The sequence below is a fragment of the Nanorana parkeri genome, unplaced genomic scaffold (genome assembly GCF_000935625.1).
Source record: "Nanorana parkeri isolate BGI_ZX_2015 unplaced genomic scaffold, ASM93562v1 scaffold1061, whole genome shotgun sequence".
In the NCBI taxonomy this organism is placed as follows: domain Eukaryota; kingdom Metazoa; phylum Chordata; class Amphibia; order Anura; family Dicroglossidae; genus Nanorana; species Nanorana parkeri.
Window position 1 is genome coordinate 513,569 of NW_017307329.1, and position 20,295 is coordinate 533,863.

The 20,295-nt window shown below is 40.1% G+C and overlaps 1 protein-coding gene across 1 annotated transcript in view; it reads right to left on the minus strand.

The window, feature by feature from the left end:
- The window catches only part of LOC108796129 (kinesin-like protein KIF18B), a 91,465-nt gene that overhangs the window by 10,162 nt on the left and 61,008 nt on the right, over nucleotides 1-20,295 (minus strand). The window contains exons 17-18 of the mRNA XM_018567551.1: nucleotides 5,608-5,696; nucleotides 4,086-4,330 (exon numbers count right to left, since the gene is read on the minus strand). Of these exons, the coding sequence (XP_018423053.1) occupies nucleotides 4,086-4,330; nucleotides 5,608-5,696 (334 nt within the window). The remainder of the gene's footprint in view (nucleotides 1-4,085; nucleotides 4,331-5,607; nucleotides 5,697-20,295) is intronic.

Genomic DNA, 20,295 nt, shown 5'->3' on the forward strand with positions numbered 1-20,295 from the left:
AAAAGATATATATATATATATATATATACACACATATACATATACACACACACACACACACATACTGGGAAGTGTGTGGTTTCCACTCTGCCAGTGCAAATGGACCCTGTTACTCTGAAAAGAATATGGAAATGCCATTGTCCCAATAGAAGGCACTACTGGGGCTTCCACATAATTCTGTTTCTTCTAAAAGTATCCTTTGTGTTCTCCAAGGATAAATGCTATAGGATAATCTCAACTTGAAAAGCCATCAAAGTGTGCCGCCCACAAAAACTCAGTGCAAATCATGTGTCTCAGCAACCTATAAAGTGGTGTGTACTGTGGTAGGGTGTACCGGGATGCCTGACTCTCTCCCCAAATCAGGATTGGCATATGCTACATGCCTGGGTTCAGTATTCAGAGGCTTCCAGAAGAAACAATATAAAAAGGTGCAAGTACCTAATAGTGACTGCTAACAGACAAAACATAAGACTATAAAAGCTTTTAACGAAAACAGGTCATAAACTTGGGCAACTCAAACTAAGTATACTGTATGATGATGAACAAATGTGCCAATGTGAGGTTGAGCCAATTTGGACTTCTAAAGGAAAAGTTAAGATTTGCATGTATGTTTAGTTTCAGATTTTTCGCTTTAGTTAGAGTTGCCCAAGTTTGAGACATATTTGTTTTTAAGTAAATCTGTACATTGCAAATTAGTTGTAGCCATTGTGTATCTGCAGCAGATTTGCATTGCGTTTTTTAAAATACTTTGGTTTTTTTTAATGCACTTTGCAGCTTTATATTTGTCTCGCCCTCTTCTACTTAAATCAAAAAACTCTAATAAACCCCCCTTTGCAATTTGTTTACACATTTTATTTTCCTTTTTTTAACATGTCAGACGTGTGTGTGTGTGTGTTCTTAAACTGAGATCTGCTGAAAATAGAAAAAAGGCAAGAAAAATAAAGCACAGTAAAGTGGCATGAAAAGCAAATAAAGTGAATAAATAGAGAAAAGCAAATCAGATATAACAAACAATAGCTACAACTGCATTACAGTGTACAGAGTTTGTGAAGAGCAGGTTTTTAAGTCCCCATAAATAGTTCACATAATTATTTCAAACTGCGTTCCAGCAAATGTCTGAATTCATTTAGACCCAACTTGTATGGGCCAAAGATTTTCCCCCAATATTTTCCATGGGGAACCAGCTTGACTGGTTTACTGGCTCTGCAGTTTTTGTGGATCAGTCTGAAAGCTGAAATGAAAACACAAGTTTAATCACTAGACCCCCATTGCACAGAAAGGATCAATGGCCATGACACTCATAAAAACATTATTATGCATGTTCTGGCATTGTTATGGATGACCGGGGAACTGCTGCTGTTAATCTCCTTCCCATCTTTCATCTCTCCAATTTACTGTCTGCATTCCCAAACTCATGATTCAGTCATTTCACTTAAGGATCTCTCAGCAGCTCATTCTCTGCCTTAAACCACAGCACCGTTAATCTCACACTTTCAATACATCATTACACTGAGCAAAAATGACAGCTTCTATAACAATGGTATTTCCATAACACTGGCACTCAAAGATCACCAGAGGTTAAGCATACACATTTAGTGCCACGACCTAAAGTTACATTAAACCCTAACAAAAAACTTCTTGCTTCCTTTTGGTCTGTTAAATATAATATTGAAAGCATTTTGTTACATCTGTTTGATAACTGCAAATAAAACCTGTTGATCTTGTAAGAAATTCAGAGCTGTCCAGTGTATTGTGCTAACTTTCTATGTTATCTCAAAGAGTCTATTTAGCCTCCCCTATTGCCCTACAGAAAGATATATTGAAGAGGCAGGAGAGGGAATAGTTAAGCAAAAGGCACTAGGCAGGGCTGACACTATTCAGTCTACAAAAAAAACTGGGTGTTGTCAGCCCACAACAGGACTAGCAGTGGCATGTATTTGTGGCAGATAAACAGGTTGTTTTTTTTGTAGGTATAAAACACTTGGAAATGTGCATGTATTGCAGATGTACTGCATACTGTTTTTTTTGCCTATACATAATGGTTTAAAGAGGTGCTTAAAGAGAACGTTTTCTTCCAAATTTCAAAGCATACATATACAGTATATCGTTACCACCTTGCACCGCATACATACTGTATACATCTCCCCTCCCATTTATACAGCAGCCCTGTATGCAAATATGTTCCCTGGTTCCTGTGGGTATCATTGGTGGCATCAGGCTCAATTCCTAAAGCTAACAGACAAGGATAAGGATCTTTATTTTTCAGCTATATGACTGACTAGTTTTGTGAATAGAAGGCTCCTTATCCTCATGTGTTAGCTTTGAGAATTGAAACTATAATGTTTAATGATTATTGCTTTGCCTTACACACATTAATCACAAAGTGCCTCCTCACATGCCTGCTGCTCAGACAGAGGACTAGTGTGCACTCTGGGAAGCAGGACAGAGGTTTTCCCATGCTTTGGCATTATAACAGAATGCTGACCATAAGATGTCCCAGGACACAGAGCTCAGGGGAAGCTGGGCTCCACCTTCTAGCAGTGCACTGGAGGTAGCCTGTCTGAAAAACAGGCCAAACTACACTAGTCTCCAAATCTCAATCCAATGGAGCATCTGTGGGATATGCTGGAAAAACAAGTCTGTTCCATGGAGGCCCTCTCACAACCTAAAGGATTTGCTACTGACAGCTTGGTGCCACATACCACAGCATATCGATGGGTCAGAGCTCTTTTGGCGGCAGAAGGGGACCTACTCAAATATTTGTCAGGTGGTAATGTTATCCAGTAATGCAACACACCAACCAGCGCCAGAAACACCATCCTTAAGCCAGAACACTTTACTTACTCTGCATCCAGTAGAGGCTGCCCTGTTCCAGTCAGGGATTCCAAAAAAGCTGCATGGAAAACAAAAAACAACCGGACGCCTTCGCTAGTGCAGGTGAACCCTTTTATTGATAAAAAAATGAATACAAAAATATACTCACAATTGAAGCAGTAAGCAAATGCATTGAATAGACTAGCAATCCTTGATTATGCTGCTGCTGTGAATGCAAGGGAGGAGAAATCTAAGAGACACTCCGGGAACTCTGTTCTCCTCACAGAGTCCCACTGCCAACACGTTTCTGGGGACATGCCCTCTTTTTCAGAGCTAGGCAGCCCAGCTCTCCAGGGACAAGGTGCTTAGTAGTAGCCTACTAAGGCGCCCGGTTGTTTTTTGTGCAGGTAATAATGTTATGGCTGACAGGTGTAAGTGGATATTTGTGATTAATGATTATTGCTATGGTCGGTCGCCGAAAAACACATAACAAAAACAATGCATCAACAATTAAAACAATGCATCACCAAACAAAGTGTGGTTGCTAGCCCAGGACCTTGATCTAGAGATGGCTACAGGCAGGACTACCTGGTTGCCAGAGCACTGGCAATTGATGAATGGTATTTTCCCAGCTCTGAATAAAACCATCCATTCACTAAACTGCTAGTGCTACCATGGAAACACTAGCATATGTTAACACAAGTGACTAAAAAATTGTAGGGTAATATTGCTGACCTGTCAAAATGACAGTTTTCTGGCTGTCCTTTTGTCTCTGATATTGTGTAACCATCCTCTGCATGCAATACTTCCTTATTATTATGGTGGTGGGAAGGGGGTTGTTGTGACGTTATTTTTGCATTTTCTGTGGTAGTCAACATTATTAACAAGACACAGTGATGGGCAAGGTGGGAAATCCTTGTCCCTCAGAATCCCTGACCTACTATTCTACTACATACTATTATTTAACTAAATTGTATGTTTGATAGCAGTGAGCTTGTTTTCACATGTTCTAACTTATTCTTAGTTTTTCATTTTATATTTAATAGGCTCCCTCCATGCTTTTAGATTGGTGTTTTCAAATGTATAGTTAAATGTCAATTGCTGAACTTACAACAAGCCTCTGTGTGTACACCTGTAGCTGGAGGAGGGGCACTAACCTCGCTGTATCTGCTAGTCACATCAGAATACATCCTGAAAGGGAATCTTTGCTTTACCAAAGAATCATTAAGTAACACCCTCGAATGCAAAGCAAGCATTTAGGACAGACTTACCTTCCATTGATGGCAGTTGACTATCTTCTCCTTTCAGGCTATTACTGGTGTTGGTGTCAATGACTTCAGTCTTCTCTTCCTTATCAGAACATGACCCATCCTGACTCATATCAGGTGTGTTGTGGCTTCCAATTGCCAGCAGCTCCACTGCTTGTATTTCAGCATCCATCTCTGAGGTGTGAAGATTGGCTAGTTTTAGAATTGTATATTGCTTCTGCACAATGCAGAGGAGAGCACTAATCAACCTAAAATGAAAAAGATCTCTTATAGAGGAAGTAAAAATAATAATTTAATAGTTTGTATAGGTAAAATCTCTGTATGCACCCAGTACATGATAACAACCGTGCCCTCAATGCTAAACAGCTTCTCTTTCAAGGAAACTCCATTCTCCAGGCCTTATCCTGTATTCTGGCCAATGCCTAAACTTTTCTACCCAAATATCCTCCCCAGCAGAGATGATTTAGTCAGAATTTTCTGCAAATTAGGCAAATATTAGACATTTAAGGATAATACCAATTCTACAGAATGTAAGCACATCTAATTTCTTGGTCTATAAGAACTTTTCATTTCCTAAATCCCAGCAATTGTTAAAAAATTGGACAACACTTTTTACACTGGGCAATGCGGTACTAGTTTTAGGAGAACTAGGATTCCCCTGCAAGGTACAAGGTAACCCCATCCTCTTCAATACTGCATTAGCACCGGATTAATTAAAGCACTATTTTATTTCCTCTCTATATGATATGTCAAAATGTGGGACTGTCATAGGCATTGTTCTTGAATACACAGGGGTTATATATATTGGAATGGGGGTGGATCAAACGTCTCCCGTTACCTTCACTTCATTTTACCAGCCAGTGGCAGTGGCTCCCTCTGTGAGCTTGAGTTCAGATTTAAAGGGACTTTCCAATTAAATCAAAGTTTGGAGGCTAGAAGACTACACAACAAGGCAGCTTAATTAATTTTCTGAAATCCTCTTGTTGCAGATAATCTAAAAAGTGATGGGGTACTCTTGACCCCACTCACGTAGTGCTTTGGTTCTTGGACGGTCAGATGGTGTCATTTCACTTAACATTCTGACATCTTCTGCTCATTTTCCCTCCTTGTCATGCCCCTTTATTAGCTGGATCACACCTAGATAAACACAGCCTGGGTCCAGGTGCGCTCGTCTGCAGGTAATCTTAGCCTGTGTGATTATTTGTGAATGGCCTGCGGCAGATTGCATGAGTCTCAGAGAAATTGGTAAGATTTGCCTCATTGGCAGGTGTGGATGGGGCCTAAAGCAGAAGCAGGAAGATGCTTGCACTGCAGGTCCTCGGGTCCCTGACCTTACTTTTTTTTCCATTGCACTAGTTGAATTGGTAGTCTTTTAAAAACTACCTAGAGTTTAGCTTTGACATTCTATAAATTGCTTTTTGGTCTACAAAAGGCTGTTTTTATATTGTGCCCTTTTTTAGGCACTGGCCTCTCTATTCAGTTTTGATAATTATTCACTACAAATATATCTGCTAAAACTACTTACTTATCGGTGCTCTTGTTCTGTGATGCAAGTAACATACTGAGGCTGTTCTCTTCTCCGGATTCCTTTTCAAAACTGTTACATACAGAATCCTGCATTGGAAAGAGAATGATCAGTAAGGCATGTCAAGTAAGCGCTTCAGAAATTACAGATCTAAGGCTTTTTTCACATGGGTTTCATCTGGTAAACGGTAGCCTGAAAGATCAGTTGTGCAGCGAGCTTACACAAAGCATTTGCAAACCCGTCAGCCAGCGTCAAGTAGGATTTCTTTAAGGCTACAAAAGCACCCTCCAACTAATGGTTGGGGATGTTAATGAAAGTTCTGGCTGTCACTTTAAAACTAGCCGCTAGCAGGCTTCAAGCAAGTTTCAGAACAAAAACGTGGTTTCATCCTGAAACTGGAGCTGAAGAACTCTTTGAATGCTTCAAGAAAGGTGTAGCTGGGTAAAATCTTAATAAAAGCTAAATGTTTTGAAAAATATGTTGTACACAAATCGATATTTAGAATATGATTTACAAACTGAAACCTGTGTGAACAAGGCCTGTTAGTGTTGCCCAGAGAAACCAGATTAATGTACTATATTGCACACCACACTTTTTTTTTACTTCCACCGTGCCAAGCTTGCTCCTGTGATGGACTACAATCGCAATAGAAACTAGTAGTCCATCACTGGAGCCTTTTTTTTTATCCGATTAACCGATTAATCGAACTTAATAATCGGCCAACTAAATCGATTATGAAAATAATCGTTAGCTGCAGCCCTACAGATTGCTCCTTTTTATTTTTTAGCTTGCACTGAAAATTCACCTGATGACTAAGGCCCACTGGCAATGGTAACAACAGCTGGTATTTCTGCCCATGAGAGATTTATTCGCTTCATCTAGGGCTCATTCACATGGGTGAAGAAGTTTTTCAAATGTGAATAGCTTACTTATGAATATCCACAGATGTAAGACATTTATTCTGGTCTGTAAGACATATCTATTCATGCTCAATGCAGTGCAGCTAGCAAAAGAAGTCTGTTAGTATCTCCACTGCACTTTTTGGTCATAGAAGTGTGTTGAACAGCACTGCTTTGTGCTGTAGATGTGTATGACAACCTAACTGCACCAAACCTGGAAACAACCGACGTATCCGCAAACTCTAATAATACTTGAAAGCGGTGTCTTTCAAGCCATAAGGCCAACACATCTTTAATTAATTTATCTGGATGAGTTCTAAAAAGAAAAAAAAACAACATGACCTAAAATCATATGTTACTATAAAGCTCAGGTTTTCGATCTTGCTAGTCTGGCTCAATATAAAAGTACTGAAGGGACTATGAAAATACTTCCCTTTCTTGGAGAAAACAATGTTCCACGCTCCCTCCAGTGTTGGTCATTAACCTCAAAATGTTAGGCTTTTGGTCACATAATCTTTACCAAAGGGGAAGATATACTTATTTGACCTCTAAGGGCTAGTTCACACCAAGCGCGGAGCAGGTCCATAGCAGAGCAGGTGCAGACCGGATCAAAACTGCGTCCAATGTATTCCAATGCAAATGCCTGGAACGCACTGAAAGCCCATGGTAAACTAAAAAAAAAATTAAAAAATATTTTCTTTTAGCCAAAAAACTTGTCAAAACGCATCTAAAAGACTAGCGTGCGTGTGCAGAAACCTGACCGGATCTGCTCTGCATTTGGTGTGAACAAGGCCCTAATTGTCCCTTTTGGTGGAGGACACATCTTCCCTGCTTGCTGAGGAAAATAGTGCCCTGCTTCAAACAGAAGCTAATGCAGAGTAGAAGCTAATGCAGAGTACAATGCAAAAGTCGGCATGATTAATGTGGACCTATACTCCCTATACTCATATACTCAGCTAAAATATATTTACTGCTTCAGGTTACCTTCAGTACTTTTCACGTATATAAAAGGCACATGGTCACATGATCTCCGTGGCATATATTTAAGCATTTAGATATGTGTTCAGCACTTGATGAAGCCAGGAACATTTAGAGACCCTACAACCAATTTGAAGCCATGGAAAAAAATAAGTATTTTAAATGCTTATTTGCAGTGGTTTTCCTTTTTTTTTTATTTACTTGCTAGAAAATGTGTCTATTCAATGGGAAGTCAATTCTATAGCATGCCCTCTCCCTCCTTGCAGGTCCTAGCCTTCTCCTCTTCTGTGACTGTCCAATAACTTTTGTGCATGCCCAACTCCTCCGCTACTCCATTTGTTGCTATGGGGGGGAGCAGAGCAAAAGCAAATCATCTGAATCTGCTGACATCACATTGATGGTGCCCAGTAGCAGTCTCAGGGCTTCTATGTAAATAACATGCAAAAAAAATAAAGAGTTTTGTTGAAATGAATGTTCTGGTGACAGGGTCTCAAATATTACAATGTAATTAGAGAATACAGTCAGGGTGTGACCAGTTTTAATAACTGCAATTCAGTGCTTTTAACCCCTGCTTTTCCCATTAAAGAGTTCTAAAATATATTTTTAAAAAACAAACCCAAAAACAATGTAGGGCACATTTAGAAAGCAGGGGATCTGACATTCACTAAACAATCACTGCACGTGAATTTTTCAGGCGCATACATTTTGAATGACAGTGACCGATTCATCACCAGTGAATGTTTGGTGAAAGTCACATACTTTAAAAATGCCACCCGATATTCTGCTGCTGTTATTTAGGCAACAGCTAAAAACAAACAAACAAAAAGGTCTACATTCTTACAACCTGCTGCTTACAACAATGCTGCTTATTCATGTGTGACAGATTAGCTTTACACTGTGTAAAAGGACAGGTCGGGGTTGCTGTAGAAGCCAAATTCCAGATGTTAGTTTCCAGGTTAAAACAACTTCTAGTGTCTTGTAGGCTGTTATGGGTAATAGACACTTTTCTTTAAAACCAATATCCAGCAGGAAGACATGGCATCCAATTGCAACGAATAGGATTTTTTTTTTCTTAGAAATTTTCAGTCAAAAGATTTTGAGTTTACAGTAAAAATTAATTTTAATTTTAAATTAAAATTAATTCCAGTAAAAACATTTTTTGACTCGCCATGATTTTTAAAATGTTCCAAATAAAAGTTAATTGGTGATTGGACCACGCCTCCATGATTACTTCTGTGGAACAACTTTATGTTGCTGCCAATTGCCAAAGGAGAATGATTTTAAAAGTACACTTGGTACGGTAAAATATGATAATTTAACTATGGGGATTCAGCCTATCCGCAAAGTGGCTCTAATTATCTTCTTGACATTCCTCTATTGCACCTGGCTGCATCCTTTTCTTGATGGCCTGATTAAGCATAAAACCCCTTCAGACTGCCAGTGTTTACGTTCTTCTTCACAGTTGTTGTATTTCACTGCACAGGCGCATGTGCCGAGGCTCCCCATAGATATCAATATCAGAGATGAGGCACAGCAGACCCTCACCATAGAACACAGCAACATGCATTGTCGTGTATTGCTGTATATATTATATATATGGTATTTTGCGCTCCATAAGGCGCACTTGACTATAGGACACAGGGGTTATGTGACAACTGCAGTGACAGCTGAGGTTACAGGTGACACCGTGGTTACAGCGCCACGGTCTCAGTGATCACACAGAGCAGATGAAGAACGGACATTCTTCGTCTGCTCTACGGGCTCTATGGTGAGCTTCTATGCCGTGGTCACCGGTCCCCCAGACGAGCGGGAGACCCCGAAAACCATGACGTGGGGGCCCGGACACGATCGCTGCCGCTGCTCGATTTGATACAAGTGATCTAATCAGATCACTTGTATTAAACGAGCAGCGGCTCCCACTGTACATTTAGCTCTGCTTGTCCGGAGCAGGGCTGATTGTACAAAAAAAAAACTACTCGCCCGGCGCCCGAAACTGCATGTCCCTGGCGTCGGGATTCGCTCCATAAGACGCACAGACATTTTTGCCCGACAAAGTGCGTCTTATGGAGCGAAAAGTACGTTAAATAACACAAGCACATATGTTGCAGGTCCAATTTTTTTTTTTTTTGCTGTGCGGTGGCAGGCCATGCCAAAAAGAATGTGCTGCCTTTAACATAGCACATAACATGCAAAATACTGCAGGTTTATATGTGTGCTGAAATCCACCTCAATAAAAGAGCCAGATTGAAGAACCCCTTAAGATCACTCATGCATAATGCTATAATGGAAAGAAAATGTAACTTTTAAAAAGGAAATTTAAGTTCTTTTAGATGGAAAAGGTATGAAGACTTTCCCAATTAGCCTACTTGTTCAGGGTCAGTAACTCAAGTAATAAAGCCAGTGTGTCAAGGGAAAAATCAAACAGTTGACATATTAACTTTTTTTAGAGGGAGGCCCGCAATGACAGTCCCTGCAAATATCTTCTGATAAATGTAATATGCCTACAGACATAGGGAATGCCCACTGAGGTCATTAAGGGTTTTTAGACATTTCCTTATCTAAATGTTCTAAGGGGATGAGTTTATCGGCGAGTTGGATCTTCCCGCCCAATCACTACTGGCTCCCCCCTCACCCTGAGATAGTGCTTCTCATCCTACTCAACAGCAGATAGTTGTGTATTGTAGAAGTGCTGGACCCTTGAGTGGATGTAGATAAGTGGTACAATTCCTGAATCTTGGAGGGAGATCTCTATTGACAAGGGTATCCTTCACCAGGGCTTGTATGCTGGCAATAATAATGAATAGGTAATTATGGTATGGTGAAGAATATGTAATGCCAGTATGGGTTGCTTGCCAGAAAGCTTCACCATTGACACAAACATGCATTTTCACATGTGGACCTTTACACTTAAAGATCAAATTCTACCAATGCATCCCTCTATGTATGATGATTAATAATAAGATATGTCGGGTGTAAAATGCTGTGAGTTTTAAATATTTACACTTCCAAAGCTTTAACTTCCTGCTTTGAAAGTGCAAATGACAGTTTGCCAAAACAATGCCCAATTAGATTGCCTTGTCATCAGCAGAGCATTGCTGGAAAATCTCATGACATAACAGGGAAAGGCATTTTCCTCCTCTTAGATTATGTGCATGTTCACATGTCCTAGTCACATGTGCCAGAAATCCAGGAAGTAAAAAGGAGAGCTAGTAATCTGCCCTTAGTAAACATAGCCACTGTCAGAAGACTGGGGAAGAAAAGAGACATAAGCTGTGCAAAGAATACAAAGCCTCAATTATCTACAAGTATGTGTTTGTAGATTGTCATTACTAAACATTTCTTAAGGTGTGTTTGTTGTTATTTTAAACATATGGGTAAAGGTCCGCTTTAATGTGAATGTGTATATTTTTATGTAAGAGGGATCATTAAGCAGACATCTGCATCACCGGTAATTATTTGGTTTTTTTCCTTATTGTGCTGCAAATGTCATGAGAGGACTGAGATTTTCAAAGCTAAAGTAATAAAACAAATGTTGATAATGACAATGGTCTACTGCTAAAACATCACTGAATATATACACATTGATTGGTCCCATGTGCAAAAAGGCCAAACAAATTGTTTTTCCAACGAAGGCTGAAATAACAAGGACATCTCAAACCTTTAGAACATGGTCCAGTTTGATGCTTTATGGGTTATTAATTGCACGGTTTTTCATTTTCAAGGAAGACATTTACATAAATGAATTAAAAATAGAATTTATAATCATATAACTGTATGCAAAAAAAGAAAACAAACAATTACACGAATTCAGGCCTCGCCTAGTACACACTGCAACAAATTAAAGCAAAATCACCAGTTTCTTTTAAACTCTACATGCCAAAGGGTATATTTTTCCTTTGATGTGACACATTCATTTTCAGCACAGGGAGCTCATTAGAGAGCTCTAGGTATTGAACTTAATGCCCCTCCCTAACCCTCAGTGTAACCCCAACCCTGACACTAACCTTCCAAAATTTCATTGTAACCCCTTGTATGCATACTGACCTCTCCTAAACCAAGATCATCTGCTCTGAAAGATAGTAGTGGGATATTGGATTCTGCTGTTCTGCTTCTGTTATGCTGGACTCATGCTAATGTTTAGTATCCCACACCAACCACTTATATGTCAGCTCAGAGATAGAGGCAGTATTATGTGAAGACCCTGTAAATTTATTAACTCTAGTAGATTTTAAGTAAATTTGTTACACTTCATTCTATTCATGGCAAAACAAAATGTTTTCTTGATAATCCCCCTTTTCCTGAATGGGCAGGTCTCAGGTTTACTTTATAGTTACTGGAATCTACTCAGTATTGGTATTGATCAGTTCTTTCTTTAAAACATGGCTGCGGGGTGCATTTGGTGACTGGTCAAGGATAGAGCTGGGACACAGCACCCACAGGAGGATTGTACAAGTACTGTGAAGAAATAAGTCAGTTACAACTGTAGAGGTAAAAACATCTTACACAAATTTAAAACTAGAAGGTTGGCCTTTAAAATTAAATGTCTTATTTAACCCAGATTAATCCCTAGTTAATCATAATTAAATTCTTGCTCTTCTGCCCTTAGCAAGTTGCATCACTAACCTATTTTATTGTTTTGTAAACCACTCACTAAATAAAAGGCCTTTATTTTGTAAAAAAAAAAAACAAAACAAAAAAACGCAAAACCCACAATTCCCGCAGTTCATTCAGGCTGCTGTAGTGAATTGGTGGATGGCAGCAGCATACAATTATAAGTAATGAAGCATCTGCATTGATACTCTGCCTTGAGAAAGAGATCCTTGGGGGTCTGAAAACATCAGCCTGTTGCTTTATGCGAATAAAAGGCAAAACTATCATTATATTAAGTTGTGACGGTAAAGATTCTTATTTCCTTATAGACTAATTTTGTCTATATGGCTATGGTAACACTAGTGATATTAAAGCCATCACTAGCAAAATGGAAAAATATGTTTGCTTATACTTCTTTATCTTGTATGGCTGAAAGTTCACAATGTTTGAAGAATAAAAATTATTTGTGATATGCATATTATCTATATTAATTGCAGTCACATGTATCCAGGATGTGATCTTGTATAACCCAAGAAAGTGGGAAAAAAATAAAAATGTAAATTTGGCATGTCCCTGGAAACAGGACTTCCTCAAAAAGCAACTCACAGATGTTAAAGGCATCAGGAGATAAATGAGACAAATGTTCAGGCCATCTTCTGGGGCCTTAACTTTCCCTTTATAAAACCTTGTTATTTGTTTACAACATTACCTAAGGTCATATAGAATTTCTATGCATGCCCACTTTTTTTGCGATCAGATAGAATAGAATACTGCTTGGATTAGGTTAAAGTGAGTAAATGGATATTAAATATGTCAATGTTCAAATTTGTGTGACCCTATAAAACAACAAACTACAGTCTATTAAACCCCCGATGCTTCCCCTGCACCCAGTGAAATCAGATCAGGGACAGAAAGTCCCTAGGGCCCAGATGAAGGTGGGGTGGAGGAGAATGCTGTACGAGAGCCATGTAGAAGTAATCTACCCGATGACTGCTATTAAGTAGCAGTAAAGGGGTTAAATTAGCCATGACTTTCTGATTAAAGACGACTTGTACTGATCCAGCAGCTTCAATAATTCTGAGGCACTGACTGGGAAGAAAGCAAACAAATCTGTTGTTCAAGTTTAACTCCGATTTATAATCTGCATGCTTCTGTTCCAGGCCAGTGACTCACAGCACTAAAGCCAGAGACAGCCAGACAACTAGAATTTTTAGAATGGTGATAAAAATGGCAGCATCTGTATTTCTCTCACTACAGATTTTCTTTAAAGTCAAACTGTCAAAAACACTAAGTGAACTCAGGGGTGTGGAAATGTACAAAACAAAAACTACTTGTCCAAGGACTAAAGTGGGGACCCAATCTACATACTTGGTCAAGCAAAACAAATGACAAACGCACTCACCAATTTGTCACCGGCTATACAGTAAGGTTCTCAGTTGCCATTGGAATGTGCAGGATCCCTTGTGTGTTGCTGTGCCTTTAAGGAGGTTAGGCTTCCTCCTGACAAACCTGCACCCAATTTGAAATCTTCTGCCCCCATGTGCTCCAAGATGGAGACTCTCATAGTTTAGAGTTAGGACCGCACTATAAGAGGTGCCTTGGCGCAGCTGTGCGGCTTTCACATTTTCTGCAGAAGACGTGTATCCAAACCTCTGTTATTAACCTTAGTGGTGAGACAAGTTGTTTTACATGCTGGTTTGTGAGTGTGCCATGATACCTTTCTACTGTTTTACCAATCTACATACTTGTCGTGATACAAAAAATAATCTTAACCCAAAACTGTATTTAACAGTGCTAATTTGCAACCGAAATTCAGAATAATGCCCTAGAATGAAGAATGCCCTAAGCGTGTGTTTATTCATATGCAGATGGCGGGGGCAGTGGGGATCGTTTTACATTTTTTAATACTTTTTAAAATTTGTTGCATCTTATTATCCATTACTTTGTTTTTTTCACTTTAATTATTTATAGAATTTGTTTTACTTTTTTTATTTTATTTACCACTTTATTAATTATTTTTTACTTTTACTTTATTGCCATCAAACAGGAGCTAACAAGCCCCTGTGTGATAGCATTCGGAGGGGACAGGTTCTCTTGATTGAACATGTCACCTACAATACAGGAGTTCTAGTGCAGCACAGTACTGTGCTGGAACTCCTGTAACAGCGGAGATGGGAAGGCTGCGAGTGCAGCTCCCTCTTCTCAGTGTTTACACGGAGCAGAGCGGAGATCGGATGTTCTCAGCTCTGCTCCCCACTCTCCAACCTGATCTAATTAGCCGTGGTCCCGGGTCCCTCAGAAGAGCGAGGGACTCCAACGAACACGGCGTGGAGGGAGCCAGCGGGCGGTGACAGTGGGCAATGACCGCAGACGGGGAGAGAGGCAGTGTTCGGGGAGGGCGAGTGACAATCAGGCTGCTCACAAGTGATCTTGAGGGGCTGTACAGCCGCTCAAGATCATTTATACAAAACGGCTCCCACTCTACATTTAGCCCTGCTGCCTGCCCGCAGCAGGACTAAATGTAGAGAAAAAAAACTACTCGCCCGTAACTGCATGTCCCGGGCATCAGGCGATAGCAATTCCACATCCCTGGAACCATATCTGTAACCTGCCATGGTGGATTATTTAGGCACACTTGAAGTTAGAAATAACCCAAATAGGTTTGGAGCAACCAAAAAGCTGTATTTATTGTTGTATTATATATTCCCAACGCAAAGAAATACATTTTGACAGTGTAATCCTACGTGATGCAGAGTACATAGCTCTTTTAGGTCAAATGTAAAAAACATACAGTATGTAATTGCTGTACTATAGACATAGGCTGGCATTTAGAAAACTCTCATGGATTCTTTAGCTCCATAAATTACAAAGGGTTCTGCTAAGCTAAGTAGGCTGAAGTCTCTTACACGCAGCATAAATGTCTCCACACGTCCAGAAACATTCCTAAATGTCTGACACTGCCTGCCTTGTAATTTGTGAGCACAGTTTGTGAGGCAGACACACTTTAAATATGTCAAATCAATCTGTGCACTGACATCCCTCTGGAATAGAGGAAGACTGTCCAACCTGCTGCTTTGCATGTGTCACAAATATTCTATCTTTACTTCCTTCTCTGCCAGATACACATATTGTAGGTCATAAATCTCATTTGAGAAAACTGAAGCATTACTAAACCAAATTCAAGGAAGATGCTGTGCAAAGGGCCAAAACCATGCAAGATATTCCTATAATTGCAAAGTATGTGACATGAAAAACGTACACTTCAGTCCAATGGAAACACTCTGAATGTACAGTATATCAAAAGGACACATCCTACAAGCTAAATAGATTAACAGCTTAACTCCAGCCCTCATTTTTATGAAGCCAGAGTGGGTAAGGGTTAGCATTTCGGTCAGGTTTTTTGTGACCCAATTAGGATTTTTGCCTACGTCCTGCTCCTGTGATTTCTGTGCAAGACATGTGAAGTGTGCGCATCACCTGGACAGAAAGGAACAAGCAACATTAAAAACCCATTGTCAGAGGTTCTAACCCTTTCCCACTCTACTAAAAATCTGCACTTATTTTCATCTGTGTTCCCACTGGAGGGTCTCTTAAACAGGGATACAGACCGCATTAAAACCTGACAGAGGCTGTAACCCTTCCTTGTTTATTTTGGCCAGAGTTGGACTTTAAATTTAATCCTGGAATGCATCTTGTACATCTGGTCAGTAGAGAAACTAAGTGGCCTTCCAGGCATCTGGAGGTACCAGTGTTAACCGATGTTGTCCCTTTGCTAGGTCTACTAAGCTTGTTCACCTGTATTCTTGGCTCCTCTGAAAAAAGTGCTTGGCTTATGAAGCTTAATAGTACAAGCTTAAAATGTATACACCCTGACTGAATGTGACCTATTCAGATGAAACCTAGAGACTTTCAAATCTCAAGAGAAATAAAGCTCTATCTGTCCCCAAAAAATGGGATAAAATTCATTTCAGTACAGCGTTGCATGACGGAATAAACGTCAGTCAAAGTATCGCAGCGCTGAATACTGAAAAATGGCCTGGCCAGGAAGGGGGTCTAAACACCTGGTCTTGAAGTGGTTAAAGGCATCTTTTGTTCTGCTCTTCTTGGAAAAGCCCTAATGCTCTATGGATCTTGTGTCATGGATACATAATGCAGCAAAGGTTTCTGTATATGTTTGTAAACAGAATGAAGATTATAGACATACTGGGCAGTCTCATGAATTTGTTACGGTTACTGTAATGCCACATGTCATTCCACAAGGACATAAGCAGTCATCAATAGCCATGCTTTCTGCTGTTTATAAAGTACATCAACTTACCTCTTTCTTTCTGTTCCCCTTAAGAAACTGCTTGTGATTTAAGTGCCCTGAAGTCAACCGGCTCAGTGAGTGTATATGAATCGTGGTTCCTTGCTGAGGACTGGAAGTGTCCAAGGGCCTGTTGTAATGGAAAACAAAATCAAATGAAAAAATTATATACATTTGCAAGATGGATGTATAACAGAAACACCAAAAATAGGATTTTTCTGTTTAGGTGGAGTAGGACAGAGTTTGACCTCTCATCAGGCTTTCATTCCTGTCTAGGAGAGCACCCTCACCCCGTGCCAGGCTGTGAGCCCACTGAAAGTGGAAACATCCAGTAGATTCCAGTACAAGGGAGCATGATACAATGTTTTTTTGCCCTGTGCCTTTTATTGGATTGCCCACATAATATACAAAGCTCTCAATTAACCCAGTTACTGGAGCAGTGGTAGCTCAGCTGTCTTTAGTGTGACATGGTCTAAGCAGTTGTTGTGGAGATATCCCTTCCTCAGGGATATCCCTTCCTCAGAACAGCAGGGAAGCTTTTGTTCGGAAAAGAACCATGTCAAAAAAACAAAACAAAAACAGCAATATTTTTTAGGTGGAGCTTGTCTTTTTAGAAGGTTTTTGCCACTTTACCTTTTAAGGGTCAGTCCATCTGAAACCCAAATTTAAGTTCTTGGCAGATTCTGAAGCGGTAAACTACCTAACATTGGCTTATATCCTTAAAGCTGACCAATCTTCTCTTAAATCACAAACGTTTTCTAGCTTCAAGCAAGGAAACGATGAAACCAGAGGTTTTACAAATGTGGTCTCTGGCATGTATGCACAGCATTAGATGGTCAGTTCTCTGTACCTCACATTCCAGCATTTATGAAGAATTTACCACTCTTCCCTTTAGAATTTGAACTAAAATTTACATATTAGAAAATGGGATAGAGGGACTGGGAACCAAGACTGCCAGAAAGATTCAAACTACTGAAGTGGGCTGCACTAGAACTACGACACTAAGGTTACCAAGAGATTAGTAAAGACAGCAGATTATTCAGCTTACTATCAACTATGTGTGGACTGCAATGCAAAGGGATAAACTGTGGGACAACATTGACATATAAACCATTGCCTGTATTCTTGTTTACTTTCTCTAGCCTGATCAATTCCAGCACTCAGGCCTCTACATATAAATGGAAAAAAGTAACAATACCAGTTTGGTGGTAGCACTAAAAAAAAAATGTAAACTTATAGTACCTCATAAAGAGGAATAAGGGGGCAGAAAGTGGGGATGGCAACGTTACTAAAGAGATAAGTCTCAAACAATGGTTTATAAGTGGAGAAAAAAAAAACAAAACAAAAAAACACACACACACACACACACCTTTCTCTTGCACATAAGCCTACAGAAAGTATTTCCTGGGGAAAAGTAATATTCCACATTGTAAAGGGCAAATATGCAATGACTGATCCAAGGGAGGAGGGGGGGAGATAAGTGGAATGTGTTAATTTCCGTTACCTGATGCACCATTAATCAATCACAACACATCTCTGAAGTACTACAGTTTCTAGCTGATAATCATGACACTGAAAGGAGTAAAATTTGCATTCAGTACTCGCCTTCCCCTTTTCCACCAATCTGCATTAAATCAGTTAGCTCCTCTTTAAAACTAACACAGCCATGTAGCTGATGCCTTCTCCAGATGTGGGTGAAGAGACAACATTTAGTAGAAACATAGTAGTAGACTGCACCAGATAAAACCGTGTTAGTGTTCCTGCTCAAGAAACAGATTCCAGAATATCAAACAGCTGGCCTGAATAATAGAATTTTTGTATCCACCGTAAAATCCTTTTCTTGGAGCCCAATGAGGGACATAGAAAGTCTTAAACCTCTAGGATATATTGCCGCCTTCAGGAGCACTGGACAATGGCAAACAAACTGTAGGCCAGCCCAGGGTATAACCCCTCCCAGTTCCAGCATATGCCTCAGCTTGGTAGCAAAGCAGTACCGAGAGCAAACAAAGGCAACAACAGAAACTGGGGACTATCTGCAGCCGCCTAAAGGACCTTACTGCTGAAGCTGGCATCAGATGAGGCAGAAACGTCCAACTGGTAGAATGTATGAACCGAACACCAGGTTGAAGCCTTACAGATCTAGGAAAAAATTGCCCGATGCTGAAAAGCCCAAGAGGTGCTCACAGATCTGGTATAGTGAGCCTCAACAGGAAAGGGAGGAACCTGATTCTTTAGACAATGAGCTTGAATTATGGTCTGTCTGAGCCAGCTAGAAGGAGATGGCGGCACAGCCCAAAACCACATTCAGACACTGGGGGGGAAATTTCATCTTCATGAACCACATCCAAAAAAAAAAAAAAGAAGATTAAGAGAATGTCCTGGCATGCATTCCAGTTACAGTGAGAGTCACTGCTTTTACACTGAGAAAGCGCAACATTTTTAAAGGGCTGATTGTAAATTCCCAAAAGTGCTGACTCAATGTATTTTGCATCACTGATATTAGGCAGGACACAGGACCGCTGGCAATGGAAGTTTTTCAGACAGGCTGGGGGGGGGGTGACACAAAAGGCCTACAGGTATGGCATTCAAAGAAAGCTCCAGTTTTAGAAGTGGAGCAGTATATTGTTATCTACTGGGGGCCCTAGACTGCTAAGTGAGGTTTTTTTTAGGTGAAGGTGAACTTAGCCTTTATTAAAATATTAAATTTTTAATATTAAATATTAAAATGTGCATGTATTCAATTTTTGTATTAAAGCCTGCAGAGCACTGCAACCAGGATCCGTGTCTCATGGGTGCAATGCACAGGCTCCTACAGTGACTACATTCCAAGTTCAGGTTTGTACCGACATTCCGTTATGGGGCTGGAGGAAGTTCTCAGCCCAATAAAAGTGCAGTGATGTCACCACATTTGTGTTCTGTTGAGATCTGTAAGTTCCTCTACCGCTGTGGCAGTTGGAACTTGTAGTCTCTCCATTCACAGATACCTGTAAATGATGTGTCAATGGATGACCCAGCTGTCCAGGCTAAATTAAAAATTAACAGGATGCTCCAGGGACACTACAATTCCGGTAAATGGAGGGATGGTTTGAGAGTGGGGTTAGGGAATGCAACCATGTTTTATAGTACACCCTAAATATGGTTGTAACACGCAACCATGGTTAGAAAGAGGAACTATGCTTTAAGTCTGGCTCATATCATGCTTCCTTTTCTTGCTTTACAGGTTACTTCAGTTATCTTTTATTCCGCATGTAGTGCACCAGCAAGAGGTTTAATGACTCTTTACATAGACACATAGTAGAGGAGTTTGTGTGCGCACGAGTGGGCGGAATTTCAATAACTCTGTATGTTTTGTGAACTGAGGAACTCATCCAAGTGTTTCTTGCAGCAGTTTGTGTTTCCTGCTGATACAGCTATCTGTGAAAGTTAATTCTACATCTTTACCACTCTCAAAGTAAAATACCCCTTACGCAGCGTACAATTATACCCCCTCCCCTCCAACTTCTTGGAGGCCCTCACGTCTTTGTCACAGTAGTTGGTTTTAGCAATGCATTCCCAATACTGCTGCCCCCAATAATGAGTTTGTAAACGGCAATCATGTCACCTCTTAAGCGTGTCTTCTCGAACAATGCTAATTTTTGTAGATGTACCTGATAACCGAGACCCTCCTTCCCCCTTATTAATTTGGTTGCCCTTCTCTGTACTTTTTCTAGCTCACGGACATCACGCCTAAGGATTGGTGACCAGAGTTGCACCGCACACTCAAGATGGGGCCTTACAAGTGTTTTGTAGAGGGGCAACATTATATTTCGATCCCGTGAATAAATTCCTCTTTTAATGCAAGATAATATGCCGACTTTATTAGCTGCAGCCTGTCACTGTATGCTATTAGTGAGTCTGGTCTATAAAGGACCCCAA